The 16,953-nt window shown below is 44.5% G+C and overlaps 1 protein-coding gene across 1 annotated transcript in view; it reads right to left on the bottom strand.

The window, feature by feature from the left end:
- Nucleotides 1–16,953, bottom strand: part of LOC121945001 (NMDA receptor synaptonuclear signaling and neuronal migration factor) — a 147,217-nt gene that overhangs the window by 40,148 nt on the left and 90,116 nt on the right. The window contains exons 5-7 of the mRNA XM_088077245.1: nucleotides 9,864–9,916; nucleotides 8,275–8,364; nucleotides 6,470–6,597 (exon numbers count right to left, since the gene is read on the bottom strand). Of these exons, the coding sequence (XP_087933371.1) occupies nucleotides 6,470–6,597; nucleotides 8,275–8,364; nucleotides 9,864–9,916 (271 nt within the window). The remainder of the gene's footprint in view (nucleotides 1–6,469; nucleotides 6,598–8,274; nucleotides 8,365–9,863; nucleotides 9,917–16,953) is intronic.

The raw sequence follows: 16,953 nt of genomic DNA, 5'->3' as shown, positions 1-16,953 counted from the left end.
GCCTGCCCTCGACCATTCCTCTGCTCGACCCACGACGACGCTTCCACACATGTTGTCGTTGTGCTACGGGGCTTCCTCCTCCCCAGCCACAGTGGGTACAGGCTTCGTTTCTCCTCTTCGTGGGAAACCCAGAGACATTGCTTGGGCTCTCCGCCTGAAGAACGAACTAACTATCTGTAAGCTGAACTTTATTTGTGTTGGTATTAATAAAAGTTATTACCGACCGCCACAGAGTTTTGGTGTACTGCATCTGGGTCCTAAACACACCCGTTACAGTACAATCTGGCCACACATGGATCCAGCAGACTCCACCGCTCTTCAGTCCCGCCTAGCCCGCGTGGAGGGGATGCTTCAACAACACGAGGCTCAACTCACCTCTAACGCGGCGGAAGCTCGCCAGTCCGCCTCGGCGCTAGAATGGGCGCTAACCCTGCTGGCTAATCAGGTACAACAGATGGCTACCACGTTGACTCAGCACGCCGCTCCTGCTCCGAGTCCTGCCCAGCCTGCTCCCATTCCTGCGTCATCCCAGGTAGGGGCACCTGAATGCTACGCCGGGGATCCTGAGGGCTGCAATCCGTTCTTAACCAACTGCTCAATCCTGTTTGCCCTGCAGCCACTCACATTCGCCACAGAGGGAGCCAGAGTCGCCTTTGCCATAAATCACCTCACGGGCCGAGCACGTCTGTGGGGAACAGCGGAGTGGGAGAGAGGCAGGCCGGCCTGCGCTTCCTTCCAAGCCTTCGCTGAGGAGCTGCGAAAGGTGTTCGGGCCGATTCCTGTGGGTCCCGACGCCACGGGGGGACTCGGCAGGGCAATCGGACAGTTGCTGATTTCGCCATTGATTTCAGAACAAAGGCTCGACAGAGTGACTGGAACTCAGCAGCCCAATGCGACGCCTTCCTCAACGGACTAGCTCCCTACATCAAGGACGAACTGGTCTCGTTCGATCTCCCTCATTCCTTGGACGGTCTAATCGAACTCACTACTAGATTGGACAGGCGCATCCAGGTGAGGAGAAGGGAGCAGCTCATGGAGGGCGGTACTCATTGGGTTCTCGGCACCCAGCATGGTTCCCCTGCGTTCACCGGCCTTCCTACGGATCCAGTTCAGGGAGGGGCGGAGCCCATGCAGGTGGGACGTGCCCGGCTGACTACAGAGGAGCATGAGAGGCGACGACGGGGAAACCTGTGTCTCTACTGTGGACAGGCCGGCCATTTCGTATCCAGATGTCCGGCAAAAGGGCGGGCTCAGCAGTAAAGGGGGGCATTCTGCTGAGCCGTTCCCAGAACTCTGTCCCCAATCCTCGCCCCCTGTTCCATGTCCAGCTCCTGCTTAAGGAGGGATCTCACACCCTAGCTACATTCATTGACTCTGGGGCCGATGTTAATTTGATTGACGAGGAGCTCGCTCGTCAGCTTAAGATGAAGCAGGTCCCTCTTCCTCGCCCATTGCCGGCCAGCGCTTTGGATGGTCATCTCCTGGGAACAGTGACTCATCAGACCGCTCCCATCTCTATCGGGGGAACATCATGAGACCATCCAGTTTCACATTCTGAGGTCCCCGAACCTGCCTTTGATCCTCGGATACCCCTGGCTTCATCGTCACAACCCGCATATAGACTGGTCTACGGGTTCGATTCTGGCATGGAGTCCATCTTGTCAACAGATCTGTCTACAACAGCCGGTCACTTCCACGCCATCCACCAGTTCCTGCTCCATCCCTGATTTATCCATGGTGCCTCCTGAATACCACGACTTCAGAGAAGTGTTTAATAAATCGAGGGCCACTTCTCTGCCTCCTCACCGAGCCTATGACTGCACCATTGACCTCCTGCCTGGTTCTGTCCCACCCAAGGGCCGCCTCTACTCCCTGTCTGCACCAGAAAGGGAGGCCATGGAAACCTACATTAACGACTCGTTGGCTACCGGAATCATCCGGCCCTCCTCGTCTCCTGCTGGGGCCGGATTCTTCTTCGTGGGAAAGAAGGATGGTTCTCTACGCCCTTGCATCGATTACAGGGGTCTGAATGAGATCACCGTGAAGAATCGTTATCCTCTCCCCCTCATTGCTTCGGCTTTTGAACTTTTGCAAGGAGCCACCATCTTTACTAAGCTGGACCTCCGCAACGCCTACCATCTTGTTCGAATTCGAGAGGGGGATGAGTGGAAAACGGCTTTTAATACTCCCACTGGACACTATGAATATTTGGTGATGCCCTTTGGGCTCACCAATGCCCCAGCTGTCTTCCAAGCCCTCATCAACGACATTCTCAGAGACTTGCTAAACAAATGTGTTTGTTTACCTTGATGATATCCTGATCTTCTCCCGTTCCAAAGAAGAGCACATCCATCATGTCCAGACGGTTCTGCAGCGCCTCTTACAGAATTCCCTGTTTGTCAAAGCGGAGAAGTGCGATTTCCACGCCACATCTGTCTCCTTCCTGGGTTACATCATTGGGCATAACGGCATGGAAATGGATCCTGCCAAGGTCTCCGCTGTGTCCTCCTGGCCCGTGCCTGACTCCCGCAAACAGCTGCAACGGTTCCTGGGGTTCGCTAACTTTTATAGAAGATTCATTCGAGGGTACAGCACAGTGGCGGCTCCTCTCACTGCCCTCACCTCGTCCAAGGTTCCGTTCCGCTGGTCCCCGGCCGCTGATGACGCCTTTCAACATCTCAAGAGACGCTTCAGCTCGGCACCCATCCTCCTCATTCCTGACCCCGAGAGACAGTTTGTGGTGGAAGTCGACGCCTCAGATGTGGGGGTGGGGGCCGTTCTCTCCCAACGCTCGGCTGACGATGGGAAGCTGCATCCCTGCGCCTTCTTCTCCCGGCGTCTGTCTCCTGCTGAGAAAAACTATGACATTGGAAACCGTGAACTGTTGGCAGTCAAGCTGGCGTTGGAGGAATGGCGACATTGGTTGGAGGGCACCAGAGTTCCCTTCCTCGTCTGGACGGACCACAAAAACCTTGAGTATATTCGATCCGCCAAGAGACTGAATTCTCGCCAGGCCTGGTGGGCTCTGTTCTTCGCCCGATTTTTCTTCACTCTCTCGTATCGACCCGGCTCCCGCAATGTCAAGCCTGATGCGCTGTCCCGGCAGTTTCTGGTGGAGGAGGAAGAGGACTCATCCCATCCAGACAGCATTCTTCCAGCTTCTCGCCTCCTAGCCGCTCTCACCTGGGAGATCGAGGAGCGGATCATGTCGGCGTAGGAGGACCAGCCGGGCCCCAGCTCTTGTCCCCAGGACCGTCTGTTCGTTCTTCAGGAATTCAGATCAGAGGTTCTGCAGTGGGCTCATGCTTCCTGCCTGACCTGTCATCCGGGGGTCGCTCGCACTAAGGAGGTCCTTCAACGGCGATTTTGGTGGGCTACCTTGGACAAGGACACGAGAGACTTTGTCAATGCCTGCCCCGTATGTAATCAGAACAAGACACCCCACCAAGCTCCTGCCGGCCTCCTACAACCACTCCCTGTACCTCATCGTCCCTGGTCACATATCTCCCTGGACTTTGTCACTGGTCTGCCACTGTCGGGAGGGAACACTACCATCCTGACAGTGGTAGACCGATTCAGTAAGGTGGCGCACTTTGTGCCCCTGCCCAAGCTCCCCTCCGCCAAAGAAACCACAGAATTGCTGTTGGTACACGTCTTCCGACTGCACGGTCTTCCTTCCGACGTGGTCTCCGATCGAGGACCCCAGTTTACTTCTGCATTCTGGAGAGAGTTCTGTCAACTCCTGGGAGCATCCACCAGCCTGTCTTCAGGTTATCACCCACAATCCAATGGACAATCAGAAAGAATGAACCAAGGAATGGAAACAGCACTGCATTGCATGGCCTCCAACCATCCTGCCTCCTGGTCTTCACAGCTCCTGTGGGTGGAATACGCACACAACACCCTTGTCAGTTCTGCCACTGGACTCTCCCCATTCCAGTGTGCGTACGGCTTCCAGCCCCCCTTGTTTCCTGCCCAGGAGAAGGAGACTGCATATCCGTCAGTAGAGGTCTTCATCTGCCGCTGCCGCTGAACCTGGTCCCGAGCCCGGTCTGCACTCTTGCGAGCTGCTGCTCGTTACACCTCTGCAGCTAACCGTCGCCGCTCCCAGGCTCCCCCGTACCGGGTAGGACAGAAGGTTTGGCTCTCCACTAGGGATCTTCCCCTGAGGGTGGAGTCCCGGAAGCTGGCCCCCAAGTTCGTTGGCCCGTTCACCATCGAAAAGGTCATCAACCCGGTGGCGGTTCGACTTAATCTGCCCCGCTCCATGCGCATCCATCCCACATTCCACGTCTCCAAGGTCAAGCCGGTTAGGGAGTGCCCCCTGCAGCCCGCCTCCTGGCCACCTCCGCCTCCTTGTCTCATCGATGGGGCTCCGGCTTACACAGTGCGTCGCCTGCTTCGCTCCCGTCGCCAAGGAAGGGGTCTGCAGTACCTCGTGGACTGGGAGGGATACGGTCCAGAGGAGCGGTCTTGGGTGCCGGCCCGGCAGATACTGGATGACCAGTTGGTGGAGGAGTTTCACCGTTTGCATCCTGACCAGCCCTCCCGTGTCGTCTCGGGACGGGGGTCCCCTGCCTCTCTTCCTCATCCTCCTCCTGTTTCCGGGGCGTCTGGTTTGGGGACCTCCACGGGGGCTCCCGTGTCTCCGCTGGAGGACGATCCTTCTTCCAACGACGACAGGATTGGATCGGACGTCTCCGAGGAGTTCTACCTGTTCCTCTGCCTGTTTCCTGTCAGTGCTGCTGCCTTCGCGGACGGATTTCCTGGTGACCGAACCCCTGCCTGCCCTCGACCATTCCTCTGCTCGACCCCCGACGACACTTCCACACGTGTTGTCGGCTCGTTGTGCTACGGGGCTTCCTCCTCCCCAGCCACAGTGGGTACAGGCTTCGTTTCTCCTCTTCGTGGGAAACCCAGAGACATTGCTTGGGCTCTCCGCCTGAAGAACGAACTAACTATCTGTAAGCTGAACTTTATTTGTGTTGGTATTAATAAAAGTTATTACCGACCACCACAGAGTTTTGGTGTACTGCATCTGGGTCCTAAACACACCCGTTACACTACAGAAACTTTGCCTGTATTTTTAAACTAGTTGCTCCGTGTCAGGGCACAGCTGATAGAGGATGCCAGAGAATCACAAACATTTCCAATAACTCAAGAGCAACGTAAAGTCCAAAGTCAAAATTAATGAAAAAAGCTGGAGGTATCATCATTTCCAAACTTAATAAAATGGTGTTGTCTAGCAAAATATTCTGTTTCTTGATGCCGTTTAGCCTTTCACGTTTCAGTGCGGTCCCAATCACTATATTATATTTCCCATCATGCCTAGATCTTGACTGAGTGGTTTTTAGTTTGCTGTTTTCTGGTCATACACACAAATGTCACTTTTTTCTCATTGTTTATACATATCTGCAGAACATGGTGGTTTATTCTGATTAAGTCTTTGTGTTAACCCTACTTGCATTATTACAGTAATAATTCCATGTCTCCTGGAGCTCTGATTCAGAAATGGCAGCGTAATCTTCTTAGCGATGGGTCAGGTGTGCTGTAATTAAGCAATATCACACGAGAGTTAATCATGTGTGATTCAGTCGTAGGCACAAGGCCGCTTTTATACAACAGTTCTACAAGCATCTTTAATTTGTTAATAGTAACAACTGACAACATATTATGATTTGTTTGTTTAATTAATGCTTTTGTTTTAGCTCTGCCTAATCTGTTTTAGCTCAGTTTTCATGTTATGCACAGACCAGATGCTTAGTATCCTGAACAATTATCTCTGTGTTTTCAGTGAAATAAGTGTCTGTTAACAGACAATTTGATGGCCTGCTGCTGTCCTCTTCTTGCATTACTTATTTCATGTCTTCTGGAGCAATGATTCAGAAATGGCAGAGTAATCCTCTTAGTGCTGACGCAGGTGTGCTGTAAGGCATATTTGAGCACATTCTAAAAGTCTTGCGGACCAATCAGATTGTTTGTTTCGACGTACTCATTGTATAATTGTATGTATAGGAATTATGGTTAGGCAAAAAAGGTATATAGAAAGGTGTAGAAAACACACATGCACAAACACACACACACACTCACACACACGCACACACACACAAATATGGGACGCAAACTCCAGACTCCCGCACTAGTTATCACTCCAAACTCAGAATGTCAAAGTTTGACGCAGCAGGGATACCTAAAACATCATAGGTTGACATGGATGATCACTACCCGACCGTCACCATGTGATGACTTCGGAGTGAGACTGGGTTGTCTGTGTTTTTTTCTTTCTTGTTTTGTTTTTTTGCTGTTGTTGTTTGGCTAATTCTCAGTTAAGGTTTTGTACTTTTTACTAATTTCTTGCTAATTACGAGGTCATTTGTTTAGCAGTTGCTCATTGCCTTCTTCCCATGTTTTTCAAAGAAATCGAACCATTTTGCCCAGGTTTTAAATGGTTAATTGCCAAGACCCTCACCAGGATTTTAGGTGGGATGAAATCCTCTCCATCACAGGCCACTCTCTCCATCTCCCTCTCCTCCTCCCACTCAGCATCCTCATCCAGCCCTTCAACTAGTGTCCCTGAGGACGTCTGAAGCTCGCCACCTGGCACAGACACACACACACGCACGCACGCACGCACGCACGCACGCACGCACGCACGCATGCACGCACGCACGCACACACACACACAAAGAGTGAGATGAAACACACAAACAAGATTAGAGAGGATGGTGCACCACTTAAAAGCTTGCACCTATTTTTTTATTTTTCCAGATGGGAGTAAGGGAGGAGTTCAACTCAGACAGCAGACACGACAAAACGACACACTAACACTCTCTTTTATTTATCCAGCCAAACACAGACAGCATCAACACAAAGCAACAGGCAGATGGGCAACAGACTGAAAGATGACGATGGCTCTGTGGTTGAATGATACACAGGATAGGAACAGAGATACAGAATGCAGATAAAGGCACACCATCCTGTAACTGTAGACATACAATGACAGTCAAAACCTAAAATAAGAGTGCATGTGTGTGTCACAGTACATCTATCAGTCTGTGTCTGGGTGCAAAAGTGTGCATCTATGTGTTTGTCTTTTGTCTGTAGCTGTGATGCATCATATGTTGTGTGTCTGCGGGCGTAAACAAAATATACATTCTGGCATATCACAAAAGCTGCTTGGGAATCGCATGTGCGAGAGGAAATATCAGATGAATTGTGGAATAATATAATTCCACAGATTCACACTTCAACTTTTTGTGTAACACTCACTCTGATACAATTCAAAATATTCCGCTCTCTCCTTTTCCGCCTACATTTTTCTAATGATAAACTGGCAAAACTCTTTCCAACCATTCGTCCACAATGTCCTAGGTGCAACCATACTCCGCCTTCCCCAGGACATATGTTCTGGTCTTATCAATCATTAAGCAGCTTTTGGTTTTCAATATTTAAATGTTTCTCATATTTATGTAATAAAACAATAAACCCAATTCCTTTACTACTTCTTTTTGAGTAATCCAATGAGAGAGGGCCTTTCTGGTCATCAAACAAGAGAAACAGAGAAACTTTCGCTTGCCTCTGTGATGAATAAATGATAGTACTAGAGGTCAGATATACTGTATGTGGGTCATACTAGAAATATAATGAAACCTGTTTGCCTTTCTTTAACTATTTTAAAACCTTGTCATTTGAATGATTAAGTTTTAAAATAGCTGTTCCTTACAAAATAGTTCACTTATGTATTGAATATACATAACCTAAGAATTGTTTTCTCCATGTGTGACTTACATACTCTATCTCCATATGTGTGTTATATATTAGATGGTTCACTTACATATTGAACATACATAACCTAGGACTGGTTATTTCTATTTATTTGACCTATGTATTTATTTATTTATTAATGTATTTTATCATTATTATTATTTCATTTTATTCATTTATATTTTTTTTGTTTTTTCTCTTCTTATTTCAGCTACCTGTGTAAACCTGGATGGGAGAGTGTGAGTGGGCATATTTGTAAATGACAATCACGTCTATACATGTATCTTCATGTTATATGATTATATTTTGAAAATATACAGTAAATAAAGTTGTTAAAGAAAATAGTGTCTCTTAAGTCATTTGCTCTTGTGTTTATGTGTGTGTATAAGTGTCTGTATAAAAGAGTACATGTATGTACTATGTAGAGTATGCGTGTGTGTGTGTGTGTGTGTGTGTATGTGTGTGTGTGTGCGCGTGTGTGTGAATGTGATTGAGAGAGGGCCAACTCACTGTTTCTGGAGTCATGCAGCGAGTCAGGGTTGACGGGGGTAGGGTCACTCCACGAACGGCTGAAGCTCTTGGTGCGGCGGTCGACAAAGGCTGAGGGCGAGAGGAGGGAAGAAAGTGACTTTTAAAGAATCATCAAGCACAGAAATCAAAGCTAATGCTGCATCGGTACACTGTGACGTCACTGTAAGGTGATGTTACAACTCAACAGTCCAAACCAAAATCCATCTTTTTTTTTAACACATAGCTTAAACTAGATATACCACGGGGTTTTATGCCTCTTAAGTAATGGACAATACATGTTTTATGAGGTCACTGTGACTTTGACCTTTGACCTTCAACCACCAGATTCTAATCAGTTCATTCTCGAGTCCAAGCAGATGTTTGTGCCAAATTTGAGGAAACTCCCTCAAGGCCCCTTTCAGATATTGTGTTCACTAGAATGAGACTGATGCAAAGTCACAGTGACACTGACCTTTGAACACCAAATTCTAATAGACTTATCACTGAGTATGAATGTTTGTGTCAAATTTTAAGAAATTCCCTCATGGTGTTCTTGAAATATTACTTTCACAAGAATGATATGAATACAAGGTCACTGTGACCTTTGACCTTTTACAACAAATATCTAATAAGCTCATCCTTGAGTCTACTTGAAGGTTTATCCTAAATAAATTTTAATTAATTAATTAAATTTAAGAAATTCCCTAAGGTTGTTTTTAAAACAATGACTCCATATGAATGAGATGACTGCAAGGTCACTGTGACCTTGACCTTTGACCACCAAAATCTAATTAGCTCATCCTTGAGTCTACTCAAATGTCTGTGCCAAAGTTGAGGAAATTCCATCAAGGTCTTCCAAGATATTGCGTTTGCAAGAATGATTTCAGTGATCTTGACCTTTGACCTATGAACACCAAAATCTAATTACTTCATCTTTTCGTCCAAGTGAACGTTTGTGCCTAACTTGAAAAAATTCCCTGAAGGTTTTCTTGAGATACTGCGTTGACAAGAATGACAGATGGATGGACAGACAGAAGAATTATGGAGTGTTTTGAGGAGCGAGGGGTGGATGTTATATCAATATGGCACACTGATTAACAAGAAAATTTCCAAATGGCACTTGCGTAGTTAGTGACTGTTAGAGTTCCATGCTAGTTCCAACACGCTGATGAAGCATCACAAAAGGCTTAGCAGAGGTTAAGTTGCTCGATAAATTTTACTCAACATAAAAATCTGAGGTGTCAGGATACAACAAACTAACAAATGTATGGAATGCTGAGTTCTAGCAATAACTTAATCAGCATTTGATACCCAATCAATACAAAATTCTTTTTCCAAAGCAAGTGAAAGTGAGTGCATAGACACACACACACACAGACACACACATGCACGCGTACACAGCAGTCTAAATACTTTAGTGTAGACTGATCAAATGATCTTTAAGGTTTTAAGGAAGAGGGTTTTGCTGGCATGTCTGATTAATAAACACACTCAAACATGTATTCCAATAAGCATGCAGAGTACTGTTGATCTATGCATGAACTGTCATTGGCATGCACACATGCATAAAGATACAGTGAAAGACTTACTCTGGACCTTCATCCTGCGGCTGCCCACCACTCTAAGGTGTTTGCGGAAATTTCTAAGATTTTATGGAAGAAAAGGACATAGAGACATCAACGGAACAGAGGCACACAGCCAGTAAATGAAAGAATGCATCCCACTTACACAGATGGAAAGATAACAAGACCAAAATTAGGGATGTGTATCATTAAGATTTTCACAGTACCACTACTTTCACAGATACTGCTTATTGATTATAATAATCATTACTTTACCAGTTCTCTTATTGGTTCTTTTTCAGGGGTTTTGAAAAAAAAAAGACGAAAATAATTAACATTGCTTTATTTTCTATGTATGTAAGTACATTATATAAACAATTAAAATAAGTAAATAAAATTGTCAAATAAATTGACATTCTGTAATAATATTGTTTTGAACATAATCTTGTTTTTTTTAGACTGGGTTTTGTTGCCCATCCCTGGTCAAAATACAAAACAAAGTCAAAAGTATAGCCAGAGCTGTGTCAAGAAGATTGATACCAAATCAGCTCTGAGTCTCCAGCAGGAAGCTCCGTCTTGTGCACATGCTAATTTGTTTGCTTACATCCTAAAATATAAATAATCTGCAATATCCAAATCATTTGGTTTCAAAAAGAAAAATCTGCTGCACAATTTAAAAGATTTTTAAATGGGAAAGCTTCTGGCTCGCCTTGTGGGGCGTATGGCCCATGTGGGCTGGGTCCTTTCCAGTGTTCCATGTTGGATTCAAACTTGTGGCCCTTTACTGGTGTCATCCCCCCTCTCCCTCCTGCTGTTCCTATCCATTTAGCTGATTAATAAAGGCCAAAACACCAAATAATAATCTTAAAAAAAAGTATATATATATTTTTAACCTTTCCCAAATTGCAACTCTTTTTCCTAATCCAAACCATGTTAGCTGACATAACATTTCTATAACATAATCCCAAATTAAAGTTTTGTTATCACTTATATTTGCCTACATGGATGCAGCTTTCTATTATTTTATACAAAAATTACTAGAAAGTAAAATACATTGGCTGAAATTAAGTGAAATAACATGTTATTTCCAGATACCTAGGTAGGAAACAGGCTTCAATTTCAATCAATCAATCAATCAACTTTATTTATAAAGCACCTTAAAGAGCAACATAAGCTAAAACAAAGTGCTGCACATCAGGGCAAATGAAATATAAAAACATAACACATAAAACAAGCAACAGCACAATAAAACAAGAACAATAAAATTAATAAAAACAGCAGTCAATTTAGGAAATGGCATAAAAATCCCTGTTTTGGGGCAGCAGGTGGAATACATTTTTTCATCCAGATCGGTCAGAAAAAACAAACAAATAACAGTAACAAAATACAAATATTTCTTTAATAATGCCTGCAGATTACTAAACATACTGTTTGCTAACATACTAGCATGTAAAAGGCAAAGAACTATCTATCTGATAGTGAGGTGGTTTTAGTATTTTGATTATCAGCCCTGTCTCCTAGTGTTCATGTTTGTATGTTACTAATCTGCTGTCTTCATTGAGTTATCATAGCTACGTAATTGCTGCCTTCAGAGACAATGTTTCTTTCAGGTAATGAAACACTACATTCCTGTACCACACAGGCTTTGGATGAGGTGGATGGAGAAGATGGCAGGCATACAAAGTGCAGGATTCCAGAACTCTGGGTTCATTTTCAGGTTCTGCCTTGTCTTAAGCCCTGTACACACTGTGCGATTTTGGGCCTTCTCAGACAAAAGATAACAATTGTGGCAGAAACGTGGGGATATCTTTGCTCGTGGCTCTAAATGGTGGTCCTACATTGCACAGTGAGAGAGGTGCAAGGACGGCCGTTGTCACGGTTGTGTGATCAAAGACAGCCTGGGATAAAGATATTTGGGATGAGAATCTAACAGTGTGACTGTTGTTAAAACCTACGTCCACTAACCAACCAATGGAAATGCAGCATGAGTCTGTGTCCTACTCTTATATAGATTTTTTCCCGACACACAGTATTGCTGTCACAGCAAAGGCTTGATATCTTACATTGTTTTGGTTTGTTTACCTTTTTCTCTACAACTACAGCTGCGTAGATGAATGACGCCTGCCAACGACCCTGTGTTCCTCTGTTTGTACCCAAGTTTAATCAGATCCATGTAGCACAATGTGGCTTGCACTAAACTTATAAGATTGCAAAAATCTCACTGTCTGCAGGAGGCTTAAGGTTAAGGCAACAAAAGCAATTTGGTTAAGGTTAGGAAAAGTCGTGATTTTGGTCAAATTTTAATAAAAGAACATCAAAACAAGGACTCCTTATGATTGTGATTTTACTTACATTTTAATTAAAAAAAAACTTAGTAAAGGCTATTGTTTTAGCTTTAGGCAAAAAATGCACTTTGGTTAATGTTGGTAAGATTGTGACTTTGGTTAAATGTTAAAAACGGTTATAATTCTGTGGTAAATGGTAAATGGACTGTACTTGTATTGCGCTTTTCTAGTCTTATCGACCACTCAAAGCGCTTGTCATGGTTATTGTATGGTGTTGTTTTCGGTGCTTGTATTTTTGGAATTCTTCCCCTTTCTTTTTCCCTTCTGCATGTTCCCTCCTGTGTGTGTGCAGCGGTAGGCGGGGCTGGCTTCCCCTGATGAGGCACACCTGAATTTCATTTGACAATCACTCCAGCCTTCTTATGCCCGGTTGAGACTCTGCTTCAGTGCTAGATCACTCCATTGCAGTCGGTAACCAATGTGTTTTGCTAGCTCGCTTGTTTCTAGATTCTCCATTGCTCTGTCGTATTTTTGCCTGCTCCTATACAGTGGTTTTTTGTTTTTCTGCCTACTGGCTGATTTTTTATTTCAACCCCATGCTTGTCTCCAGTTAGCTTCACCTGTGCCACGCCGACTTTCCAGCCTGACTACATCTCTGTCGTGTGCCACCTGTCTGAGTGCCTCAGTCTGCCATGCCAGCCAGCAGCCAGCCAGCCTCCGCTGACGCCACCAGCCTTTGTTTGTTCCCTCTGTTTTGATCAATTGCAATAAACTCTTCTACACGTTTTTTTCCGTCTTCGTCTCTGCATTTTGGCTCCTCCATACAAACAGCCCTCACAGCGCTTTCACACTACACTGTCACATTCACACACTGGTGGCCAAAGCTACCATACAAAGTGCTACCTGCTACTCAGTAATCATTCACATGCACTCACACTCCGATGACGCTCTATTGGGAGCCATTTGAGGTTCAGTATGTTGCCCAAGGATACTTGTCGACATGTTGCTCGGAGGAGCCGGGGATCGAACCGCTGACCTTCCAACGACCTGTTCATCCTCTGAGCCACAGCCTTACTATGAGTGGATATTGCATTGCAAGGTTGCCTAATTTGGCAGAAAAACACTGAAATACGTGGTCAGTGGACATTTTGTTGATAACTGAAATGCTTATTAGTGAACATTTTGCTGACACATTTTGTCATTTTTGAGACTTTCCACATACATTAATTTTCAAAATTTCCTTGTTATGTTAATAGAAAATGTATTGTTCTTGGCATTACATCTCCCTCAAAATGCATTTGCTGTTTCATAACAGTTGCACATAATTGTTATTTCCAGGAGACAGGGCTGAGATTATGCATTGTGCAAGTGCTCTCTTTTGTTAATTTATCCTAATTTGTCACTCTTTCAGTGAAGCTACAGTATGAAACCAAGTGAAGTACAGAGTACCTCAGATGGAGTACTGCAAAATTACTGGTGCTAGATAAATAGCTGATTAAAGAGCACTCCACGCATTTTACTCATGATGATCAGTTTGCTCATGCAGACTGTATAATGGCCAATTACAGCAACTCTGACTGGACCTGCTTAAGTCGCAGAAAATAAGTCCAGTGATGATGACGAAGCATGGAGAGACACTATTGAGCTGCATGATAAGAAGAAAGAAGAAATGTAGTATTCAACGGTTTTGTTTCTTGCTTGTCCGCTAACTTCATTACAGTGCACTCACCTTTAGCTGAAGTAGGGCTATTCTTGTATTGAATTAATGAAATTAATTTCAAATGTTTTTGCATATTGTGTAAAATGTCTATAAAAAACAAGTTATTACAATATGCACAGAAAGGTTACTTTCAGCCAGACTTGATGGTAGCTGGGTAGATTAATTGTTTTGAGTGACAACCTGTAAAGTGCAATGTGAATATTCACAATATATGCTAACGAGTGGCCATTACTGATGTTATTGACTGCTGTGACTCAAGGTGCAGCCTCACAAACAAACCTATGCAAACAACCTCTTAACACCACATTATGTGATGGCTGCACATGTTGAAATTATGTGCCAACAGCACAAAAACAAAGCCAAAGTAAAGTAAGTTATGATTCTTTGGCTTGGTGAACACACAAATACCTTGGTTCAGCAACGTCATGCAGCAAGTGGAGTTTAATACTAGGTAGTATAAAAAGGGACAAGTCCGCTTATAGAGAAGGTTGGGGTGGTGGACAGCTCATACAGACCTTTGTAGTAGGTCTGTTCTGCAGTCTCATTCAGCCACTTGTTAGCAACCTCCTTTTTAAAGACACATGCAGGCTTCACAGAGTTCACAGAGGGATATTTATCGACACATTTTATGTTGAAGAGCAAAACATGAAAGTCTCTTCAGCTTGTGTCATCTACAGACCTTTTTTCAGGCTTCTAACCAAGAACACATTCAAAAAACCCACTGACTTTGAGACAAGAGAAAGGAGGTGCTGAAGTGCTAACTCAATTCTGGGTTTAAAGACTCATTCCTGGGGTTGGCAATTCAACCAAAGAAAATCTTGGTGTGTGTGTGTGTGTGTGTGTGTGTGTGTGTGTGTGTGTGTGTGTGTGTGTGTGTGTGTGGTTTTTTTTCCTGTCACAGGTCTCAACATGAACACTTGCCCAGGGCAAGTAAACTCTGTGTTCAGGGAAGTGGAATGCCTTGAGTGAAAAATAAATATGATCTACGATGTCATATAATCTGAAAAAAACTGTAATTGTAAAACTTTTCCACCTGAGCTGTGTGTGTGAGTCTGTTTCATCACTAAGTGTTTAACAGGACTGATGAGAAAAATCTGACACACTGGACACTACAGAAGGTAACTCTGAGGTTGTTGATGTTCTGTGCAACATAACATTGCTAACGTTGAATAACTATGTAACAGTAGGTTCACCCTAGACATGAAAGTGCCGAAATATGTTAATTGTAGCGCAGCTGCCTGTCAGCTGTCACCTTGCCGTTCACACAAGAAGCGTATTCCTTCACACCGGTGAGCAAGTCTTTCTGCTCCTCTACTCTTTTCTAATCACATGGAGAGCTCTCTGCTTTCCTGTGTGTGACTGCTCTTCTCTACCTCTCTCTGTTTAGACACAGCTGACAAATGTGTGGAAGCATGAGCAACATATTTTTTTTCATTTATCATCAGCAGATGATAATGAAAAAAATAATATGGATTATTGGTGAATCTGTCTGGTTTGCTCACGGCTTGCATAAAAATAAAACAGGCACTACAACTATTGGTGCAGATTGAGAACTGTCACAGAGCTCGGGGCCATGGCGCGTCCAGTGTGAACAGCCTTATTTCTCAACTTCTCACTAAAAGAAAATAGGCAGCTTTGCAGCACTTCTGCATCCAGTGAAACGCTGCATATGACAGAGAGACCTCCTACAGTCAAGAAGCTAACGTTAGCAATCCTGTTGCTCCAACAGGGGCTTTGTTGTGATTGTACCCCTTTCAGAAGCTCTGCATCTGGCTCTATCTAACTGCAGTGTCTTTTTGGAGACTTACTAAAATAAATCCATAGTAATAAATCAAACACTGAATGTTTTTTGTAATTATTTATCTATTTTCTGATTAAAAATGGGAGTTGAATGTTTAAAAATGTTTATCTTTGGGTAACTTTAACTTTAACTTTTATTTGATAGGACAGATATAGCGGGGTGGGGGGGACAAAAGCAAAGGGACGAAGCCAGGCTCGAACCCGCAGCCGCTGCGGCAAGGACACAGCCTTGGCCCTTTACTGCGTGTCATCCCCACTCTCTCTCCCTTTCATTCTGTATCTGTCCTGTCTCAAATACAGGCAAAAGTTAAAAAAAATCATCTTAAAAAAAACCAAAAAAAAAACAACGAGGGGATGTGAAACAAAGCCGAGTGATAACTGTAAACCCTCATTCCCACTGCACAAAAAACCCAATAACACCCACTAACATCTGGCTTTATAATGCGCAGCATTGATCAGCATTCACACCCGGGTCAAAGGCCTCTGCAGTTGACACGGGCTTTTATCGCCTTCATCTTCGATCAGCATTGATGAGAACGCAAACACCCAGGTGAACCATGGATGTATTATAAGGAAGTCTGGATACAGCCGTGGGGGCGGGGCCTCATTCATTTCTATGAGAGCTGCTCAGTGGCGCATGAAGCAGAGAAAACTCTTTTTCCGGGTTTAGAAAAGTGTAAAATACCCAGATCTACTGGCCCATAGAGCATGCGTAGAAGTGATTTACGACAGCTGAACGCGGCAGGTGCACGAGCATTGCTCTCGTAGTAGCTTAGCTTATTAGCAACAGCAGCTAATCTGCGGTATAACGACAGTGCTGTCGGTTTTAATATTTACGTGATTATCAGATAATGGTATATTTATCTTTCTCTCTCTCTCTCTCTCTCTACACACACACACACACACACATATAAATACAACTCATCAGGGAATCATATCGTAATCATGACCGGAGAAATCAAATTAACAGAATCGGAACGTGTTGTGCCCATAAAAAGGTAATAAAAGGTGGTGCCTTGTAATATTGCCCCGTGTTTTATTACACAGCTCAACTTTAAAAAATACTACGTTCAATACCTTTTAGTAACTGTCACTGGTGCTCCACGCTGCTCACTGATAATCGATAGTTTGAATACAGACCGTAGGCTGTATATACGGTCTCTGATACAGACACAGTAAGACATAATAATTGGCACTCCTTTTGGGGGAAACCTGGTCTTATCCAGAGGGACGGCATCCATCCCACTTTGGATGGAGCCGCTCTACTCTCTAGGAATTTGGCAGAGTTTATTAGAGGCCCAAAGCCATGACA

Source organism: Plectropomus leopardus, chromosome 4 (genome assembly GCF_026936395.1).
Source record: "Plectropomus leopardus strain MGB_pleo_1.0 chromosome 4, ASM2693639v1, whole genome shotgun sequence".
Taxonomy (NCBI): Eukaryota; Metazoa; Chordata; class Actinopteri; order Perciformes; family Serranidae; genus Plectropomus; species Plectropomus leopardus.
The sequence above is the reverse complement of the archived record's forward strand: the minus strand, read 5'-3'. Positions and strand labels throughout refer to the sequence as shown.